The sequence below is a fragment of the Coptis chinensis genome, chromosome 2, assembly GCF_015680905.1.
Source record: "Coptis chinensis isolate HL-2020 chromosome 2, ASM1568090v1, whole genome shotgun sequence".
Classification (NCBI taxonomy): domain Eukaryota; kingdom Viridiplantae; phylum Streptophyta; class Magnoliopsida; order Ranunculales; family Ranunculaceae; genus Coptis; species Coptis chinensis.
In genome coordinates, this window is record NC_141457.1 from 28409367 (window position 1) to 28432809 (window position 23443).

General features: G+C 39.7%; 1 protein-coding gene and 1 long non-coding RNA gene across 2 annotated transcripts; both read left to right on the top strand.

Moving 5' to 3' along the window:
• The first annotated feature begins 8304 nt into the window (after positions 1–8304).
• LOC147515656 (uncharacterized) lies at positions 8305–9591 on the top strand. Its single transcript, XR_015210778.1, has 2 exons — positions 8305–8661; positions 9047–9591. It is a non-coding gene; the product is annotated as an uncharacterized LOC147515656 (long non-coding RNA).
• A 12094-nt stretch (positions 9592–21685) lies between these two features.
• LOC147515657 (uncharacterized) lies at positions 21686–23386 on the top strand. The gene is made up of 3 exons (XM_086588527.1): positions 21686–21901; positions 22349–22702; positions 22781–23386. The coding sequence occupies exons 1-3, from the start codon at positions 21795–21797 to the stop codon at positions 22992–22994; spliced, it is 675 nt and encodes a 224-aa protein (XP_086444653.1). The 5' UTR covers positions 21686–21794; the 3' UTR covers positions 22995–23386.
• The last annotated feature ends 57 nt before the right edge of the window (positions 23387–23443 follow it).

Below are 23443 nucleotides of genomic sequence, written 5' to 3' on the forward strand. Positions count from 1 at the left end.
ATGCTAGACCTAGAAGAATCAGCTTGAACCAAACACCACCAACAAAACACCCACAAAAACCTAGATCTGGCTTATTTACGGTCTTCATACAAAATAAGATCTGCAAAAAACGGAGAACCCAGATCTCAAGAAACTGAATAGCAAGACCAGTGCCGATCTTCCAAAGGGTTAGAGAAACCCCTACATACAAACAAAGAAGACGAAAAAAGAGAAGCTTTTTTTTTTTTTCTTTTTCTTTTTCTTCTTCTTCATCACTTCCAGTTGAGAGATCTAAAGTAATCTAAGAGGTTTGGGTTGTGGAGGAGATAAGATTTGAGTGTGAGAGGCTAGGGTTTGAGAAAAGATCTGGGTTGGTACGAGGAGGAGAACCACTGAGGAGACCACTGCTTTCGCCCGCAGGAGAGGCTTTCAAACTTAACGGCTCCATGTAGGCATGTACCTTAGTTGCACTATTCGATCTGTTGATCTAGCTACTTTTTTTTCCATTATCTGTTTTTCATGTACGTTCTATTAGATATTTTTTTGGGACCTGACAAAGTGACAATTATCATCCACTACATCTACTCCTTCCATGGGCAATCCTAGGAACTTTCCATGTACCTATGGGATGACAATCTTCCCAAGCCAAATCATCATTTTTTCATAGAGTCAATTAAGAATTGTCTGTACTAAAAAAGTAAAAAGAGATAATCTAAAACCATTATTGCATAGTGGGCGAAAATGCTCATAAGCGATTTCAGGAGGCTACGTCAGCAATATTTTCACCTAATGACGCATTTTTAATTACTACCTAGGACATGTTCATCGGTTATTACATATAAGTCCTCAATCCCAGGTAATTCAGTCGTAGGATTCTCTCGAGATCGTGCAGATACTTTCAAGATACATAAAACAATTAGACGCCACTTTTAAAAATGATTTGTGATAGAACTATGAGTCATAAAAACACAAAAATTGATTCTAAAACAAAAAACCCTTCGACCCCTTCAAAGTTTAAGCTATGAATCCTAAAACAACAAAAAACCTTCTTCTAATAGTCCGCAAAATAGAAAACACCCAAAAGACCAAAATCCCACGAGTTCTCAACCGCCAAGATTGAAGAACTCACGATTGACGAAGAAAGAAGCAGTTTAATAAGTCCATTGATCTGTAAGTTTTTTTTAGCATATTTATTTCGCATCTATTCTTTATTTTTTGGATGCAGCTAGCGCAAGTGTTTCACTTGCTTTCACATTGCTAGGTTAGGATTAGCTGCGAGAAGACCTAAACCTTTCATGGTCATTAGACCTAACTCTATATATGTTATTTCCCTTAAATAAATTTTCATCTTTAACTACCTTCAGGTTCCCTTAATTGCATGTGCTCTCGGTGATAGAGGTCTTATAAGTCAAACTCTTCGCGGCCCAAAGTTTGGGGGATTTCTAGTTTATGGAACCATAAGAAGCAACCCAGTTCCTGGCTTACCAATGTTGGGTAATATTAGGCATGTTTACAAGGTTGAGAATTTGAATGTTGATACAAAAGTTTTGGTCTCATTGCAAATCCAAAATCCGCGAGAAAAAAACCTCTTTTTACACAATCCCGCGTTCCATCATGCTGGTTATAATGGGATTTATGTTCTTTTCCGTGTTGATAGTATGGAGGAGTTCTTTAGAATTTATTTCCACCATGACTTTGTAGGCTTCAGGTACGTATTCTTTGTCTCTTTTTATTCCTTTTTAAAAGTATTCTTGACCACAGAGTCCAACATCTTAGGATGGCACAGACGGATAACTGTAAGCCAAAAATATATAAAATTGTGAATAGGACTGTAACAGGAATTAGGTCTAATTTCTAAATGAAAATATATTCTAGCAGCTTTTGTTTTCTGTAAATTGTTGTTTTTTCTTCACACTCTCACAAAGATACAATTTGTGATATTGATAGCGTTGGAATTCCACACAAAGAAGGTGTTGTAAGGTGCTGCGACGAAGTCCATCCACTTACTAAGGTCCTACTTTTATTAAGTTTTGATTTGTTTTTGTGCTGATGAGAGCGTATATGTTACTTATGCATATTTGCTCTATACGTAGTATATCTTCCTTAGTTCATTGATCTGCGGTTGCTTCATGAATTAGTCCATAGGAGCTGTAAATACTATTGTAAGGAATGATAAAATATATTAATTTCCTTATTCAAAATTATCTATTCTTTATTTTTTGGGGTTTTGAAATCTATTCAATCTAAACTATAAACAATGTAATTTTTCTTCTTCTTTGAACAATTAGCAATGTCAGTGCATTTTAAGATTGAATGAAGTACTTATCGTGTTGAAGCCATTAGCTAACTAAATTTTGGATTTTTGCAGTGTTGGATTAGCGATACTTTGAACCTCCAGCTGATTGGTTAGTTTCTATGCTACATTTGTTGTTGGTAGTTCGTTAGTTAAGAAGTTATGCCAGGTCGACACTAGGAACTGCTTTTCTTGATGGGAGTGATCGCCTATGTGGTTTTGATTCTTCAATTCTTATCAATTCCATATGGAAATGTTCTGCTATCTCTCTTTCCTTCTGGCATGGTTCCGTCAATTGGAAAAACTGTTAGAAAAATGATTTGCTCAAATCCATTTAAATATGAATGAGTAGTTTGTCTCCCAAGTTACCCCACTTAAGATGAAATGGGTTTTTTCTTGAAACAGTACGTAATGTGAGAAAAACCTTTTCAAAATGATGCATTTGTTTGAAATAGTACATTATGCCGAAAAGGTGCGACCTTTCGAAATGTGCACTGGTTTGAAACAGTGCATCATGCCGAAAAGGTGCAACCTTTCAAAAAAAGCAATCGGTTCAAACAATCTATATGTCGAAAATGGTGTGTCCTTTCGAAACATGTGACTTTTCAAAGAGTTGCTTACTTTTTTCCAAGAGTCACTGTGTTGTTTCGAAAAGGCACCACTCACCTATAAATAGTGGATGAATTTGGAGAGATTAAGGACACCAGATCACACAGAGTTCTGATCTTTCTCTTCTCCCTCTATTCTTAATCAAATACTATGTTGTGTTCGTTGATTCTATAGAATTGAAGTGCTAGCTTTCTATAGAAGGAAATCCGTTCTATCTTGGGAGACAGTTTCCCATCAACCTTCAAGCACCTTGAGGGGGAAAATCTATCTTAAGGACATAGTGTATCTACACTAGGCTCGGATTTAATTAAGAAGTACAAGACACTTACAAGACAAAAGGTTTGTATAGTTTGGTAATTGGTAAAGAGTAAGTACAATTAAGTTGTATATTCCTAACAACTTAAGATAGATTTCCTTTTTCTTCTTCTTCTTTACCGAATAGAATTTGTTTTTGTTTTCTTTTCTTTTTTGGTTTAAGGAAATAACGAAGGTGTGTTTCTATTTTAGAATAGAAATGACAACACCACCAGGTTCTCCTATTCATGCTGTTCCTATTTCATTTGTTAGACCTACTAGTTCGTTGAATGGTATGAACATTTTGGTCCCCGATGACGACCTTATGTTCGTAGAAGTGGAACTCAATAACTACGGGTGTATACTAGCAATGGTAGATACTGGTTCAACTCATACGTTAATCTCTGAGTATGTATACGAGGCTATTGGATTGAAACTAGCAGAATGTATAGGCTCTATGAGAGGCTTGAACCAAGAAGCCGAACCGGTGAAAGGACTCGCTTTGGAAGTTGACATTAAGATGCACAACTGGCGAGGAAAGGTAGATCTGATGGTAGCTCGCTTAGACCATTTTCAAGTCATTCTTGGAATGGACTTCTTGAAAGCAAACAAGGTGGTGGTAATGCCACACTTGGGGGGAATTATGATCCAAGATTCCGAGAATCCTTGCTTCATTCCAGATGTTAGGAATGGAGGGTGCTAAAAGGGTTCTAAAAATATTGTATTATTTGTAAGATGTATGTGTTTTACTATTGCGCCAAAGAGTGCCAATAAAGAAGATTGCTTAAGATATTGTTTTATAAGCATACTTGTAAGCAAACTTGAGGTCTTAGAAGTGTTTTCAACACTATATGAATGATATGTGACATTCTTTAACAAGAAGCCTCACTTGAAAAACATATATCTAAATGATTTTCTAATTTATTGACTTTGTCATGAGAAATTGGAAAAATGTGGGGGATTATGTATCTTCTTGAATTAATTAATTCAAAATTGGAAATTTGTTGAAGCATTACTCAAAAGACATCAAATGTGGTGTTTTGCTCTAGGAGAGATGCATAAATTTCAAAGAAATCCTTATAGCAAACGTGCATAGCAAGGTCCACTATGGAATTAGAATTCATAGTGTTGGACGAGGCTGTAGACGAAGCTGAGTGACTTCGAAATTTCTTAGAGAATATTCCAAACTGGGCTCAACCTGTGCCAGCAGTGTGTATACACCGTGATAGCCAATCTGCTATTGGTAGAGCACAGAGTAGCATGTATAACGGGAAGTCTCGACATATACGTCGTAGACATAATACCGTTAGACAATTGCTCTCAAATGGAGTTATCTCAATCGACTATGTAAGGTCAAAAGATAACATTGTGGATCCGCTTACAAAAGGTTTAACAAGAGAGCAAGTAGAAAGATTATCAAGGGGAATGGGCTTAAAGCTTTTGAGATAATCAACCAAGAGTCATCATAATGGAAAAACCAACCTAGTTGACTGGAGATCCCAAGATCTAGGTTCAATGGGCCAACTGAATTATGTTTGTGACTCAGTTAGCACTGGAGAGTAATATTATACTCTAACCCATTCCTATATAAGACAGTGCATATCTGCCGCGAGAACCAGGATAAGTCAAGCTTTTAATGATTTACTATATCTTGGAAAGTTATGTTATCCAAGTGGAGTATTACAGGATATTCTTTATAGAAATCACCTATGTTAGTGCGAAGTGGGGCCGCTTCTATGAGAATTTTAAAGACAAATGTCTCAAAAGCACTATCTGAAACCAAGAAGTGTTCAAGGCCAAAATGAACACAAACGTGAGAACCAACAGTATTCGAGACTGCGATGCTGGCGTGAAGATGATTGTCTAGGTTTATACAAACAAATGACGATTCAAGGACATTAATTGAAGTCCACCGATCGTCCAATTAAATCCGATCGTCTTTCACTAAGGCAAGTTCAAGGCCTCCCATGCTACTTGACGACGACGGGTATCTTTTCATTTGTAAAAGAACGAAACCGATGTTTATGATAGAAGAAGCCAAATTTTCATTCATGTGGGGATTGTTAGAAAAATGATTTGCTCAAATCCATTTAAATATGAATGAGTAGTTTGTCTCCCAAGTTACCCCACTTAAGATGAAATGGGTTTTTCTTGAAACAAATGCGTAATGTGAGAAAAACCTTTTCAAAATGATGCATTTGTTTGAAACAATTGCATTATGCGAAAAGGTCGCGACCTTTTCGAAATGTGCACTTTGGTTTGAAACAAAGTCATCATGCCGAAAAGGTGCAACCTTTTCAAACAGAACCGGTTCAAAAACGATTATATATGCGAAATGGTGTGTCCTTTCGAAACATGTGACTTTTCAAAGAGTTGCTTACTTTTTTCCAAGAGTCACTGTGTTGTTTCGAAAAGGCACCACTCACCTATAAATAGTGGATGAATTTGGAGAGATTAAGGACACCAGATCACACAGAGTTCTGATCTTTCTCTTCTCCCTCTGTTCTTAGTCAAATACTATGTTGTGTTCGTTGATTCTATAGAATTGAAGTGCTAGCTTTCTATAGAAGGAAATCCGTTCTATCTTGGGAGACAGTTTCCCATCAACCTTCAAGCACCTTGAGGGGGAAAATCTGTCTTAAGAACATAGTGTATCTACACTAGGCTCGGATTTAATTAAGAAGTACAAGACACTTACAAGACAAAAGGTTTGTATAGTTTGGTAATTGGTAAAGAGTAAGTACAATTAAATTGTATATTCCTAACAAAAACCACACACACACACACCGATTATACTTTACTTTTTTAAGTGTTCTTTCATTGAATGTGCTCAGATTTCAGAATCACGACATTCCTTTGCATGGTTAGTAATTTCCAGACATTATTTGCAGCACCTCTTGGTTTACGGTAATCAACAGTCACTGCTTTTATTGTTCTTCAACAATTAGTAAATCAACTCTTATATATCCAGGTCGAAATTTGGTAGACACCCAATAAATAGAAGTGTCCATTCAAGTGCAATGGAAGGCAGTTCAAATTCTGTACCTAGCATTGTTGTTTATGTCACAGTCCCTAACAAAGAAGCTGGTGGGGCTCTTTAGTTATGGTGTAATTTTACCCGTATTATGATTGGTGGATGATTAACATATTGTTTTGTGCAAGAAAGAAGCTTCCTGAAAGTATAGTCAAAGAAAAATTAGCGGCATGTGTTAACCGAGTACCAGGTGTGTGGTGTTCTTGAGTATAATGTTCTTTATTAAACAGCGCCGATTGGAAATGTAGTTCATCAAAATTAAGACAAGTTAGTACTCTTCTTTTGCAAGATGTATGCTTTGATCCCTTATGCCTAATTATTTCAATTATCTCTTATAATCCATGAATTGCATTGTAATTTATTAGTACTTTCATTTTTTGTGTCGATTTTGTAGGTTATGACAATAAAGTGGTGAATGTTTCGTGAATACAATGCATCCTAACCCTTCGGATTGTGAGCCACAGGTAATTTAACTCCCAATCATACAAATAATGGATCTAGATAATATAAATTACTGAATAAATGATTTTTTAGGATCTTTTGTTAAGGTGAGTAATGGAGCAAGGTCAATCATGCACGGAACCAAAAAGAAGAAATAAAAATAGGAGGATATATCCGAGTCATTTAAGGCAAGCAACACATGTACTCTAAATCAAGCGTCAACCATGAACCCATTTCAGGAACCATGATTCAATTCACTATCCAAGGTTAGCTATCTATTTCTTTGGGACATTTAACTTCCCAGTTGAAGGGGGACTAGAGGAGGATAATATGCCTAATGAATGTGGTGTGGACACTTTGATTTGACGGTCAAGAGACATGCCAACAAGGGCTGTGTGGAGATTTCGCATAGTTGGAAGAAGGCTTACTATCAGTAATCTGTTCGTCGTTGATAAGACCTCATTACCTACTAAGATGCGAACAATATTTGTTGCTGGAGTGTAAGGAAGCACATGATCGAGTACTGATCCACTGCTTGAGCAAAGGAGAGATTGGCAAGGTCAGGTATTTGTTCATTAGGTACAGTGATGGTTACTTCAATGCCAGTGTGTGCAAATGCTCTTAACATCGAGGGGTTGGCATCGAATAGCCTAACACAATTTATAACGGTTTTTTGGAGGAGAAAGTGTGCAACTTCTTCTACTAGAGGAAGATCGTTTGCTACTGTACCATAGTTCACACCAATGGTTCCTTGCACACCTAAGGCAGTAAAGACGCCAATTATATTAGGGGCACAGATAAAATTTGTAACTAAATATAGCTGTAATATAATGACTTGGTTCACATACCTTTGAAAAAGGTGATTACAAATGCAAGCAAGACGCTGGCAACAGCTGAAGTGGAGACACCATTTTCTTTCTCCATATTTGAGGTGGGATGGCTAGGGCGAATGGTTAGTAGCTGCTAGCTAGCTTCACTTAGAAATATTTGAAGTTGATCAAATGCTTTTCTTTGGATATGGGTAGTTCCTGATGCCATGGTATCAAGTGTAATGAGAGCAAACTATTTATTCATTCACATATATATATTTTCTTTAGTCAAGTGACAGCAATCTATAGTGTTCTTAAAACCATGTATGTACTTTTTTGCTTTAATAACCATTCTTTCTTTATGCTATCAAATGGGGTCCTTTTTATGGACTGTCAGTTAGGCTACAGACTATATGATTTTCATGCATACATGATTCTCATTTTCATACGTACACACCAAAATTTTGTTTGGGTGAATTCTTTATCTGTTGCATTCTATTTTATTTAGAAAATTTTCATTTTGATTCAGCTTTGAGTTATTCCATCTCACTGTTTTTCTTCCCGTTTTTTACATCCCATGTGGCTAAAATGGACTAAGCCAGTTAAGTATAGTTGACTCTAATAATTTTATAAAAATTAAGCCCAAAATACAGGTAAACCCAAACGTTTAAAGCATACAATGAAACAATCCCGGCATGGCCGGGTGAAATGCTAGTAATCAACAACCTTACTGCTCCAATCAGCCAGTGTAGACAGTGCCAATTTAGGCCCATGGGTATAGTCCAGTTAGCTTTTAAGGCCTTGGACGAAAAATATAAATATAAAACCGTATCGATCATCAAAACACCCAAAAAGAAAATGATTCGAACAAAAGTAAACTCTCTGATTTCCTCAGCACTAAAAACCGTCAACTCCCAATTCACACAAAAATGTTCAGTAGTACAAAGAGCACACAAAAAATGGAAAAAAAAAATCCAAAACGCAAGTAAAGCACGTGTAGAAGAAAATAGTGAGCAGCTAGTTGCATATAGTGAGGATCCAAATTCACAAATAGGAAATGCAATGCCACTATCCGAAATACGTATAGCAACATGGGTACACACTATTGAATCAGTACCAGGTCAAGGTCCAAAGATAGCTCGATCACCCGGCGCGTTTGCCAAAATAATTAAAGAACTGGGAGCAAAGAAATGTCTATTGAGGTCAGGGCCGGCTCAAACCAAAGTGTGGCCTAAGGCGGATTTCATAATATTGTTATATTGATGCCTTTTTTTTCTCAACAATTTAATAAAGAAAAATGGTATATAAGTAGTAAGAAACTAAGAATTGAGGCCTATAAATTTTGGGAAGTTTTTTTATCACGTATTCTGTGTGGAGGCCTAATTTTCAGGAAGGAATTTACCTGTTAGATTATTAGTTTTAGAAATTTCTTTTGGGTTTTATGATATAAGCCAAATTAAAGCCTATTTTTAAGGTGAACTTTGGGGATTTTCCAACAAACCATACAACAACTTACGAGGCCTTTTTCAAAGTGAGGCCGTAGACGGTCGCCTTTTTTCTATAAAGGACGAGCCGGCACTGATTGAGGTTCCCCTCGGGTGTTGAGAAGCTTGTTGATTCCAGATGTCGAGCTATTATTGGTGTAGGTTCGAATCCTAATTATCGTCCACTTAAGCTTTATAAAGCTGGGCAGAATAGGTGGTTAGGGATAAGGCCACATGAATCCAGTTGATCATCCACATGGAGGAGGTGAGGGGCGTACGTCCGGTGGTAGGCCTTCGTGTTCACCTTGGGGGGAGCCTACTAAATGTGGATATCGGAGTGCCAAGGTCAAGAAACGGAAAGCTGCTTAATTTTGGTCATTTGAATTTATGAAACTACTAACTCTTTGAATGGTGAGTTTGTTTTAAATGATATTTGATGTCGGAATAGTTGATAGTTAGTGTCATTATTGGACAATGTTAGAGTTAGTATTGCGCTTCTTTTTTTCTTAGGAGCCAAGGTTCGTTGTACTCTGTGTTAGGAGTTATGCTTTGTAGAAGATTGGCTATCTGAACTGAATTTTCCAATAGCTTTACTTTCATTTATAGTAAAGACGTAAAGTAAATATTAGATATTAGACATTGCTAGAATTGATATCATTGTTGCTCTTTAATATTAGACATTGCTTTTGTTTATTGATGCTATCTAAATGCAAACCATGCCAGATAGACTACGAGTGTATTATTGAGCCAACCTTATACTTAGCAAATCTTGTTTTCACTTCCCTTGTGACGGACCTGGAATAGTCTCTTACATGTGAAGTTTCCGCTTGGGATCAGGTTGTCTTAGGTTGTGGGAGGATCACCAAAGTCTAGTTTATGAAGAAAAATCTGTCATCTCAATTAGAGAGTTAGAAGGTCAGTGTGCTCACACACACCTGACATCCACACCTAAAAAAGTGGTAAATGAATTACTTACGCGTACATGTATATTGCGGAGAATTAAACCATCCACAATTGCAAGAAACCATCATTTTTTAGCGCAATTATGCTGCAAGTTTCTTTTAGTCTTTGCCGGAAGTATCTGAAACTGCTTGAATTATTAGAGGACGCACTCTGGAAGTAATTAGATTGGTGAATGCCCTTTCTTTTTGTAGGAAGGCTGTTGCTTATTCTTTTGATGGATGGTTAGAAGAAAGAGAAGATAAATAAGGCATCAAGTGTAGGTTGTCTCTTAATTTTGTGCTTCGTTCTTTGCCTTTGTGGTGTGTACATCTGTTGCAAATAAAAGAGCTTATTTATCTCCCTAATCTCTTTCATTTCTGGTAGTGAGGCAAGTGCGGTTTTCAGTGTGTTCTTCACCCCATGCGGAATGGAATTTGAGTGGGGTTATAATGATGCCGAATCCTTAACTCCAATGAACAACAAACTCAAATAGTTTTACCACAGTGAATGCGCATGATGGGTACTGTTTGAAAGTCCAACGGTTGGATTTCTCACACGCCATTGTGAATGCATACTTTTAGACGATGCATTTATTTTCTTGTAGTATCCTCGATATTGATATCTATAGGCTTTTTAGGACATTCCGTCTTGGGAAACCAACATCTACAGTTTCCAGAGAGATAGTTAGAACCAAAGAGAGAGAGACCTATGCGGCCTTCCCCATCGAGAAGGGCTTTGATCCTTCCTATAGATCCCCGGCCACCCCAGCAAAAGGAACTACAAAAGGATATCTTATTCATTTGGTAATACAATCAATGAGCAAAAATATATGCTTGTTTTTTGAAAATCCCATATATTGTGTTCTACTACAGATTCATCATCGTTGTTCTACTACAGGAAGAGGTTAAAAAAGTAGGAAAATCCTACCACCCAATAAGCTGTTTAGTACATTTTTATGGTGACAACTAGGTGTTCCTTCTGTTCCTGAAAGTCTACATTCTATAGTCAAGGACAAAATACTCAATGTGCCTAGTTCAGTATTTAGTATTTACACTAACACGAAGGGAGCTTGTGTTGAATTTAGGTGTTTAATGTTTTTGACTGTGTTGAGATGATCCTAGAATCTTGGTTTAGTGTTCTCTGTTTAGTTAAATCAATCTTTTGGACAATCTTCTTTTGGCTGAGTATCTCAAGTTATCTTCCGTATCAACCTTATGTGATTGTGAAATTTAAAAATAAGAAGGTAATCAAAAAGTTTTTTTTTTTAAGTTGTATATATATATTTGCATCATGCACCTGTTTAGGGGGGAGCTTCTTAGTTCATGATGCATGTCGCATTTCATCACATATCATCATCATTGAAGGGGAGATTGGTTGTGATCATCTTGCTTTCTTTTCGGTACGTTAATGCTTGTCGAGGAGTATTGGTTTGGTTGTGGATCAATGAGAATATTGATTAAATTGTTTTCAGGTTTTTTTGAGTGAAATTTCAGCATAGTTTATACTTTATACCTGTTTAGTGTGAACTTAATTCTTTTTCACAGTCACACACACAGACACAGTTGTGAGTTGAGGATGTTTCCTTCTTGACAAGGTTGTTTATATTGGTTCTGTGAGTATGTATTTGGGGTACTGATTGTGTGGTTTTGTACTGCGACATTATTTCACCATATAGACCATATTACCACATGTTTAGCCTTCGTTGTGTCATATTTCTTTGTGGTCTGTTTTATCTTCACATCTGGACAACTTCGGTGCTTTAGTGTTTGTGTTTATTGTGTTGGCTGTTCAATAGGTGAATCAGCCTTGTAAGTTTCAGGTGCTTACATATCTAGCTTGGAAAGTTTGTTTCAGCAGCTGACGCGTCCTTATGTTACAGATCCTTTATCCAGGTTTAGTCTCTGTTTGCACATAGCTCAGTCTCCATGGTCGTTGATTGGAAATCTTGGTATTGCAAGTGTGTAGTCTGTTTTTCATTTGCTTCAGCAGTTGCCCAATTCTTTACTTTCTGCAAGGTCAGAACCTGTTGACATATGGGCTGCTTTCTTGGTCGTTATTTGGGGTTGTTTGATACTCATTTATTTGGTATAAAATGGGTGCTAGGTTGCTTTAAATTTAATGTTTTTATGGACTGGTTTGGAGAATTCATTCTCGTCGATAAGCTATCACCTATACTCCGGGGGAGTTCACATTTACAGCTGGTTTCTTTTAAATTGCTTACATATTCTCTGCTGGTCATGTATTCTTTCTTGCTAGTGTGATTCGTGTCTCCATAACCATAACAGGTAACACTTTTACTTGTTCTTTCCATGGCAAACAAACTAATGGAAAAGGTGGACCATCCCATACTTTTCAGTTCCTTCCCGTCAAATTCCCCACTAAAACAACCACAGCCTAGGTATCACAACATTATCGAAAACCGAAAACAATGTTATTGACTTCTTTAAATTTTCATGCTTGTAAGGCACCATTGTACTTCAAAGTTTAATATTCTATGAACGCTCAAAGAACGACTTTGTCTTCACTTCCATTTAAATAATCGTATGGAGAACTAAACCCTTATAATGATGATGGTACAAGCACATAACATGAATTTAGGCCTAGTTTTTTTTGGAAGACACTTCCAAAATTTAGGAAAAGCTTTCTACGGAGTTTACATCGTACACGCGTAACTTAATCATAGATCTTGCCGTAGCAGGATTCAAACTAAAAAAAGGAGCTCGCCTACCCTACTAGCTAGTACATGAGCAACAAAAGTGAAATGTGCATGTGTATGTGTAGTATAATGCACACGGTGTTTGTAAAAGGGATTTCCCGTCATTGGATAGATGCACGTGTATGAGAAATAACCCAGGACTATAGATGTCCAGAATGAGATGAGGATCATCGGATCAGTTCTGCGAATAAGTGATCTCGTGTTTAGCACGAGTGTTTAGTAGGCATGTGTCAGGCACGTGACTGACCGCCTCTAAGCATAACAGTTTTCCAAGTCGTTAGGAACTAATATAGAAAGTTCCTGAACATAAGAAAATTGAAGAGGGCGATCTTTGATGATAAGGAAGGAATCGTGATGACATATCTTTAAGAGTTATCTTTTATATATAATCTTCCCATGTATAATAGGATATTATGATCAACAAGGAAACCTACCTCTAATAAGATATGGTCTAGATTCAGACTTTCATAAGGAGAGAATTCCTAATAGGAAGGTAGAGTCCAAAGATGGAAGGGAACTCACAGGCGGTGAGGACAGCCCTAACCTTAGGACTCTCAAAGCTCTTCCTATATAAACCATAAGGATTCGCTCTTAGGAACTACGAAAAATGGGGTTTGATTCTCTGAAATAAACAAGGAGATATGTGGGCAGCCACCAGTCGGTTCAACCCTGAACTCAAAATCATTTCATCCCTTCTATACCAAGTAACAGCTTCTAGATCACAAGGCACAGAGGAAAATCAGGAGATACTAGGAAAATCCCATACATCTTGTGGCGCCGTCTGTGGGGACGAAAGTAGGTAAAAATTCGTTCAAACGACTGATTTAATTTAAAAACTCTTACCATTGTGATGTCATGAGCAAAGAAAACAAATGATGGCACTACCACACGTAGCGTCGCTGTCAGAGAAGAAGAGCACGAGATGCCTAAAGGGGGGGAGAATGTCAGTCACTATGATGCGAATAATCCCCTCCAAGGACCAGTGAACAACACTGACGGACTAGTTGCTCCTGGTGTAGGCCCTAGGAATAATGGTCAAGAGGAACGTCAAGATGGTGAGAATGCTGTTCTCACCAACCTAGAGTTTGTTCAGGCGAGTCAGGCAGTACAAGCTCTAGAACAGTAAAGAAGCAACCTTGAGCAAGAGTTACAGCTGCTGAGGCATTTGTATCAATCTGACACAAGGAAAGAGCCACTCATCGATCTCGATGATGACGACCTTCCAGAAGGCGGTCGTACTAGGAACCCAAGGCGTGGGGAACTAGTTCGATGCGAACCATCAGAGTCGGAATATAGTAACTCAGATGAGGATTCGGATACAGTATCAGACCCAGAGTCAACTGACCAGATCGTGATGTCGACCCCCGACACTGAAAAAGAACCTAGAACAAGAACTTTCTACCAAAGAAAGTGCATGGGAAACTGAGAAGAACGACCTGATCCGTTAGATGCATCGGATGACAGACAGGGGGAGAAAAATGCAAGACTCCCTTGTTCAATCCGCTATTATGGGGGCAGGTATATCTCCTTGCTCATCCCGAGTAATGAGAAAGTCATATCCCCGCGGTTATAGACAACCGAAGTTCAGTGTCTTCAGTGGCAAGTTAGATCTGGTGGATCATGTGTTCAGATATCGTGTCACTATGCGACAATATGAAAGGTAAGACCATGTCATGTGTCAAGAGTTCAAAGATTCCCTGTCAAGATCTACGCTCCAGTGGTACCACAGGTTACCTGAGTGGCAGATTAGGTCCTCAGAAGAAATGTTCAGGACCTTCATAGACAGGTACTCATGCAACACGCACCAACCAAAACGGATCGATACACTGTTCAATATAAAAAAAATGACGGAGAGGCATTGAGATCCTACATGCAACGGTTCATGGAAATTTCCATCCAGATAGAGTCTTGTGACGAATAGACTACTATAATAGCTTCCAAACAAGGGTTAGATGAAAACAACGCCTTATTTGGATCTCTCTCCAGGAAACCACCCCGTGATTTGGAAGAACTCCTAGACAGGGTTGAAACTAATACGTGGTGGGAGGAGGATGTCATAAACTAACGTCAGGAAGCAAAGAAGACAAACCCGACAGCTCTTGTGGCCCCTTGAGAGGGGAACGGAAACTTTTCCCCTCAAAAGCCAAAAAGAGATCGTCATTGTGGTCGCCAAGGGGCTGAATCCCCATCAAAGGAACGAATGCCCAGAGGGCAATACCAAAATGTAACCAGTAATACCGATGGAAAACTACAAAAGAAGCCACGTATGGAAGGAGTTGAAGAAGTTCTACCCTCGATGGACATAAACTTCGCCCCTTTGAACAAAATGCCAGATGAGGTCTTGGACTCGATCAAGATTCAGAGTTACCTCAAATGAACAACACCACTCAAGCCAGGCTCCTTGGGTACCAGAGACCAGAGGACCTGCTGCAAGTTCCATAAAGAGTAAGTCATCACAAGCTGCATCTAAGACCCGCGAAAAATGAACTACAGGATCTGATTGAAAGGGGGTATTTGAAGCAGTTCGTAGCACATGAGCAGGCAAACGTTGTACAATCTGAGGAGATCATCACGTCAATTCAGGATCCCCCAGGTACTGGACCACTCAATGGTCGACTCCAGATAAACATGATGTTAGGAAAGGCAAGCAAACGCAATGGCCAGGTTATAGAAAAGGGGTGTGATACCAAATGCGCGTCGCCAAGCAAATGAGGATTATGAACAATGAACTGACCATAAGTGCTCGAGTTGATGTGTCACCCCATAAAGATCCACTCATTCTTTTCACCGAGGTTGACTGTCTCAGCATCCAGAGTCCACATGAGGATGCACTGGTTCTTCCACTCCCTTTTGGAGATTATGATTTGCATCGCATATTGGTTGACTCAGGAAGTTCAACAAATGTGTTATACTAAGACGCATTAAAAAAGCTACAGATTCCTAATTCGGAGATGGTCGCTACCAACTCCAACCTGTATGGATTCAGCAGGGACAAAACTCTAACAGTTGGGGAGATCCAGCTACCCATAGCTACCGGTCTGGTAACTCTCATCATAAATTTTGTTGGGGTAAAAACTAACACACCTTATCATATAATCTTGGGTAGGACCTGGCTACACATACTCGATCTGCGCTGTTCCCAGCACCTATCACCAATGTTTAAAGTTCCCACATAAAGGGAAATTTGAGACAGTCAGAGGAGATCAGGTGGCTGCCAAGACATGCTACGCTCTGGCGACAAAGTAGTCCCCACTCCCTTTTAAACCAATGGAGGTGGGGCAACCACCAAATAGCAATTACATTTGGATCCCCCTCTCCCGGACCTGGTCCCAAGAAAGAGGGAAAATCCCCCCTCACTGGAGCCATTACAGAAAGTGGAAATTGTGGGAGGTAGCTCGCCAAAACCCACTTTTATCAGCACCTTGTTGAGTTCTGAAGAGCGTCAAGCTCTAATAGACTTCGTCCAAGAACACAAAGATGTGTTTGCATGGTCATTTGAAGAAATGCTAGGAATTGACCCTCATGTGGCATGCCACCGGCTTAATTTCTGCAGTGATGCAATAGTAGTCAAGCAGAAACCGAGAAAGATAGGTGCTGACAGATCCAAAGCGATAAAAGCCGAAGTTGAAAAGCTAAAGACGACTAATTTTGTCAGGGAGATCAATTTCCCCACCTGGATTTCTAACATTGTCCCAGTACGTAAGAAGAATGGGTCATGGAGAATCTGTATTGACTTCACGGATCTGAACCGCACGTGTTCAAAAAACAGTTACCCTCTGCCACGTATTGACAAATTGGTAGATGCAACGGCTGGACATGAACTGTTATCTTTCACGGATGGGTCGTCTGGCTACAACCAGATCCCATTGCATAAGGAAGACCACAAGCATGCTAGTTTCACAACCGAGGATGGTTTGTACTGTTATCAGGTCATGCCATTCGGATTGAAAAATGCAGGAGCCACGTACCAACGTTTGGTAAACAAAATGTTTGAAGGATTGATAGGCGACATTGTGGAGGTGTATGTAGACGATCTCTTGATCAAAAACCTAAGACGAGGAGGTCACCTCTCCCACCTGAAGCGTTCATTTGACATTCTCCGAGAGTATTGTATGAAACTCAACCCTGCAAAATGTGTTTTCGTTGTCTCATCAGGGAAGTTTTTTTTTTTGCACGCAGGTAAGGAAATTTATTAATGAAAGGAATTGTCAAAGACAATACAAGTTACATTCTTTTTCATCTAAAACGATTGTAGGCAGGTCCTAAAGGGACTTTCTATCTTAGTAACAAAGTCTAGTCTACTAGTGTTCCATCTGAAGTGTCGGGCAATAAGGTGGATCCCTTCCTTGCTGCTGCATCCGCACTAAAGTTGTCTTCGAAGGCCTTTATAGTAGCTTCTGAGTCGGCTTCAATCCAAATGCAACCCCAATTCATCTCCATTGCTTTCTCGGCTGCCATGACTATGGCTGTGCATTAGACATGATAACTATCTACTCGATCGAGACCCACAACAAGAACCCCAACCACAGCTAAATCCTTATTCCGACATACTATACCAGCCCCGCCATTACTGGGAACTCCTTGGGCTGATCCATCGGTGTTACATTTGATGACATTGCCCACTGGAGCGACCCAATGCACTTCTTGGATCAACTGCGCTGAGGCACTTTTCACCTGTACATTATCAAGAATGCGAAATTCTTTCATGTCATTGTGTTTTTTTCCTTGGGCCAGCCAGCCCGAGACCTTGATCCCCTTAAGAACTTCTCTCTTAATGTTACTCAGGGAAGTTTTTAGAGTATCTAGTTACTAAGAGAGGAATCGAGGCAAACCCAGATCAGATCCGGGCGCTTATAGAAATGCCTTCACCTAAAAACATGAAAGAGGTTCAAAAAGTTACAGGCAGGTTAGCAGCTCTGAACAGGTTCATCTCCAAGAGTTTAGATAAGTGCAAACCTCTGCTTTAGTTACTGCAAAAGAATACCTCATTTGCATGAATGGATGAATGCCAAAAAGCATTCGATCAACTCAAAACATACTTGGGGGCACCACCTATCCTTTCCAAACCAGTTGAGGGAGAAGTTTTGGGTCTTTACCTCTGTTCATCTGACTACAGTAATACTTATGTACTGATACGTGCGGATGAAAAGAAAGTTGAAAAACCTATCTATTTCTTGAGCCGAACGCTCCTACCAGCAGAATTAAGGTACCCTAATATAAACTCGAAAGAGTAGTTTTAGTCCTTGTTTTCACAGCAGAGAAATTACGACCATACTTCCAGTTCCACACTATCAAAGTAATCACAGAGTACCAGTTATGATCAGTTATGGAAAGGCCAAACAGATCAGGAAGGTTAGCTAAATGGTTCGTGCAACTATCAGAATATGATATTGTTTACGTCCCAAGGATCTCAGAGAAGGGTCAGGTAGTAGCAGAATTCTTGGGAGAATTCCCAATGACCTACACCGGGTACGACTCAATAACCTCCAGTTCAGATGATGGCATCCTACCTGAATCCCAAAACACCCGACCAGACCCTTGAGAGCCGAGCTCTGGATGGCGACTGTTTGTGGATGGGTCTTCCAATGACAAAGGCGTAGGAGTTGGAGCTGTGTTAGTCACTCCTGACAACATGCGGCTGGAGAAATCCATCCGGTTAAGTTGGAATGCCTCTAACAATGTGGCAGAATATGAGGCGACACTTGTTGGCCTCACAATGGCTTTCGACCTGGGCCTAATACACCTCACAGTTTTTAGTGACTCACAACTGGTTGTGTTTCAAGTTGATGGAGGATACGAGGCCAGGGATGAACGAATGGCCAAATACCTGGAACTGGTAAGGGGTCTTCAAAGCAAATTTGAGAATATTCAGTTTTATCAGCTGCCTCGATCAGCAAATTGACACGCAGATGCTTTGGCATATGTTGCCTCAATGTTGGGCAACAGCGAGTCTCGTTCCATCCCTATAGAGTTCTAAGGTAAACCTAGCATCCAAGCACCCGATGTTACAACAGTTTGTGTTATTCCAACCACCACACCAAACTAGATGGATCCGACAAGTCTTACCTCAAAGACGGAACACTTCCAGAAGATAAGAACACAATAAGGCATCTGCTTGCAAAGGTACCAAGATTCACTCTCATTGAAAATGATATCTACAAGAAGTCCTTTTTAGGACCTCATCTCCGATGTCTCCCCTCACATCCTGCTAAACAGGTCATGCGGGAGGTTCAAGAAGGAATTTGTGGCAACCACGCTGGGGGCAGAACACTATCCCTCAATATCCTAAGGCAAAGGTACTTTTGGCCTTATATGCAAAAGGATGCATAAGCTTTTGCCCGCAAATGTGAAAAGTGTAAACGACATGCTCCACTTATCCATGCACCAGCAACAGAGCTGCACCCGTTGGCCAACCCATGACCATTTGCACAGTGGGGAACTGACATTGTGGGACCCTTGCCACCCGCTCCTGGCAATGTCAGATTCTTATTGGTCACGACAAATTACTTCACCAAGTGGATAGAAACAGTTCCCCTTGTCTTTATTCTGGAACAGGACGTTAGAAAGTTCATTTGGAACAACATTGTCTGCAGATTTGGCATACCCAAAGTTATCATATCAGATAATGGGCAGCAGTTCGCTGGCGGATTGGTCACTGAACTCTATGAAGAGTTTCACATTACCCACCCGTTCTCAACTCCAAGGTACCCACAAGGTAATGGCCAAGCGGAAGCCTCCAATAGGGTTATTTTGGATAACATGAAGTGCAAATTAAATGAAACAAAGGGTTTATGGGTCGAGGAACTACCTAAGGTCCTATGGGCATACCGAACTACGCCCAGACGATCGACTGGAGAGTCCCCATTTTCACTGACCTACGAAACTGAAGTTGTCATACCTCCTGAACTAGTAGCTCCCACTCAGAAGTCAGACGTTGTGCACACCCTGGATAATGAGGAATTATTATGCAGAGAAATGGATCTACTAGATGAAAAGAGGGAAAGCGATGCACTATGCTTGGCTGCCAACTAGCAGATTCTGAAAAGATCATACAACAAGAGAGTCCAAATTTGAGCTTTCAAATCTGGCGATCTGATTCTGCATGAGATTCCAGAGCACAACGACAAGCTTGGGCCCAATTGGGAAGGACCATACATCATCGACAAGGTTGGCTGAACTGGTTTTGACTCCTTACGTACTGTTGAAGGGGACGTTCTTGTCAAACCATGGAACACCCACTACCTTCACAAGTACTATCAGTAAATTGTTATTCCATGCCCTTTTATGCATTGTTTCTTCTCTCCAGTCATCAATAAAGTTCATCACCTTGCAATAGAATTTATTCCTTGCATCAATTCTTTATTTATTATCCATAATGGACTAAGTCTTTAGGGAATTATCTACTCACTATATGTTCAAGAACATTATATACTAATTTGCTTTAGAACTAGTGATAATGGGTTTGGGGAAGTTGAACTGTATGCCAGTTCCTTTCACATCCTCATGCAGCCTGAACTGTACGCCAGTTCTTTCAGATTGCGATTATCCTTGATGGGTTAAGCCTTTAGGAAATCTAACCACACAAATTGTCTAGTAAACTGTATGCCAGTTTGACTTGGAACAAGAGATAGTGTTCTTGGAAGCCCGAACTGTATGCCAGTTTCTGGAGCTCTCATAACATCAAACATGGGGATTGCTAGGAAGATCTGGGTTGGAACCAGATCTTAGCACACAATCATTGGCCTGGAATCATATCGGCATGATGGCGCTGAGGAAGACTCCCCCACTATTGTTCAGGCGATAACCTATTTATTTTTTAAATAAATAAGACTTATCGTTACTAAACACAGTGTTATGCTCAAGGCACCAAGTTACTTTCGCAAAGACACATGGTTCCTCTAGGCACTATGTCTCTGTTAGGATTGAACTTTCAGTTACAGTTAACTTGAACGGCTCCCATGATATCCTGATCAGATTCTGGTTATGCCTCATTTTAACCTGTTTAGCCTATGAGGTCACCTATTATTGTTCCAAATGAACTTTAATTTGGGGACATAAGGGGTATAATATGCATAGTAGTACATGTCATTATATGCTATATAACATAAAATGCTTTAAGTGCATGCATAAAATAGAAGAGCTGCAGAGCTCAGTAAGTAAATAGTATGTGAACTACATGGCTCAATATTACAGACCCATAGAATAATTGTTTGGAAATAATTGTTTTTATGAACTGAATATCTAAGTCTTTACTTAGCCGACCTGATGAGCAGGAGTAGAATCAAACTTCGGTTCAACATCAATACATGCTGCTGCACCATCATCAAGAACTCCTGGACCACTTTCAAGAACTGACTGTGTGGTAAGACTGGCTAGAATGGTTGAAGGCTGAACAGAACACTCACCTAAAATTGGCACTGGCAAAAAAGGAAGCTGAATGGGAGACATGTCATCATCGGTGTCTTCTTCAAAAGAGGAGGAGGCGTCAGACATAAGTTCAATATGAATCGCAGAAATACTAGTGTTCAAATCAGGAAATAAGATGAAAGGGTTGGTCACCCGCCCCTGATCATCCAACTGAGAAACATACTCAGTAGTCTCAATAGCCTCCTCAAACTTAACTTGTTTGGCTGTATTGAAGGACTCTTCAGAAACATCAAGTACTCTCAGAGCAAAACGAATGACATTTTCAGCTGACCTCTTCTTCACTTCCTCCACCACTTTGGAATAGAACTTAGAAGTCTCTGTCAAGATATCACCAACCTTCTTATCAGAACGTAGACGCTTCTCTTTGAGAGCCCTCTCATAACTTGATATGACTTCATTTGCATGGGTAATGGCTTGGCCAAGAGTTCTCATCTCCGTATTCCTACGGTGAAGTTCTCCTTGAACTTGGTCATGCTTTGTTTGCAGGATGGTAAAGTGGGAGCGCACTTCCAAGAACTTCACTTTCCAGGAGGTAGCATCAGCAGCTCCTTTTTGGGCTTTGTCGAGAGAGTTGCGGAGGTTGGAGATTCAGAGTCCGAAGGAACCAATTCAAAACCAAAACCAGTTAGATCGAAGTTGGAACATAACTGGAACTGACCCATAAACACCAACACCCTACGCCCTACGACTCTCGCACAAAATTAACAGAACCCAAACCGACCCATTTCATTTCGGTTTGGTGCGGATAAGCTGAACCCGTTTCAACATGGTCAATGGTCACGTGGAGTCATGGACCCATTACTTGTCCCTGTCGTTTGTGGGGGTGGATTCTTCCAGATACATCTCAGAGTTTGGAGAAGCGCCAACAGTGAGGTATGATCCATTCCTTGTTTGCAGTAGTTAAAGGAAAATTTCACTCAAACTTTCTTAGATTCTATAAACAAAGTGTACATGCATCTTATTCGATCACTTCTGGAATTTAAGTAATTACATCTTTTTAGTCAGTGCATTAATTGTGATGTGTTAATATTTTGATCGTAGGATAGATTTTATTGCATGCAATGTAAATGATTTTTCCTTGAGACTAACATTGGAAATTTTAGTTCTACCAGCTACATGCAATAAGATGCCTATTGTTTAACCAATGAAGTTCGTTAGCAATATTTTCCTTGATTAACTTGTGTTCAAGCTTAAATTCGAGCTTTTGAAATTTCACAAATAAGACAATATTTGGTTTTTGAAATCTCAGCTTTAACCTTGTTTTGCTTGTCCACTTTGGATCTCTTCAATTGGAAGTACTCCTTCTGTCTTTCTTGGCAGTGCAATGGGAGAACTTGATGTGACCTGGATTTGCTATTGTGATGGAGAATTAGTTGACGAGGATAGGGAGGTTAGGTATTTCGGGGGGCACACTAAAGTACGAGATATTCCCAGTACCATTGGCTTCATAGATCTCAGAACAAGGATTCAGGAAATGTTAGAATTTCCAATTGACGAAATGGGATTCAAAATAAAGTGTAGGTATTGTGTCGATGACCACACTGTCGTTGCCGTCGACGTTGATGATGATCAGTCTCTAAAAGTTGTTTTAGATCGTTCCCATCATTGCAATAATACTGTTATTGCGTATATTGTAGAACAGTCAGCAATAAACATAAATTCCGAGTGTACAAGGTACATATATACCACTCTGAGTGTCTTGGTAGCTGATGTTGAATTCGGTACTTAAATCTGCAATCTTATTTACCACAGGAAATCTAGTTATGCGGCTGGCATTGAAGAACCTATCCAGGATGCTAAACCTTTTGGACGAGTGGGACGTCCGCCCAAATATTCCAGTCTTAAGAAACCAGTAGGACGTCCAAGCAAAGGAACTATGGCGTCCAGGAGACGAGTAGGGCGTCCAAGTGTAAATAAAAGTCGACACCACATTGTGGGAGATGCGGGAAAGAAGGGCACAACATAAGGTCATGCAGGATGCGCAGTAGTAGACAAGAATTCATGCATGATGATGAAAGTACGCCTGTGGTATGATAGAGTTCGAAGAAGAATTCAGAGAAAGATTGAGCCACTCTAGTATCATACTAATATATATCATGAAAAAGTAGCTCTTCTACTCTTTCTTTTTTGGTAATCTAAGCTCAATGTATTAGGCGATCACAGTGGTAGTTCCCTATTTTGCTAGTTAAAAGCCGTACGCACTGGGTTGTCAATTCTAGCCTAAACAGGCTTTGGGGCTAAACATTTTGAGTATTTTGTGTAGGCTACCCTTTTGTAAATCAATGTCAACTGTGTGTTGTATCAGACGCCTGATGTAGTTTTCCATATTATTGTAATCTATGTACAGTTATGGATTGTCGTCTTTGCTTTAGGACGGAACCAGCAAGCTCATGACGTTCAGTTGTAGAGCTACAG

What these genes read in the sequence shown, in the direction of transcription:
- LOC147515657 (XM_086588527.1), top strand. Translation starts at nt 21,795, where the DNA reads ATGGTCAATGGTCACGTGGAGTCATGGACCCATTACTTGTCCCTGTCG. An exon ending in GGAGAAGCGCCAACAGTGAG is followed by an intron (nt 21,902 to 22,348) that starts GTATGATCCATT and finishes CTTTCTTGGCAG; the next exon opens with TGCAATGGGAGAACTTGATG. An exon ending in ATAAATTCCGAGTGTACAAG is followed by an intron (nt 22,703 to 22,780) that starts GTACATATATAC and finishes TATTTACCACAG; the next exon opens with GAAATCTAGTTATGCGGCTG.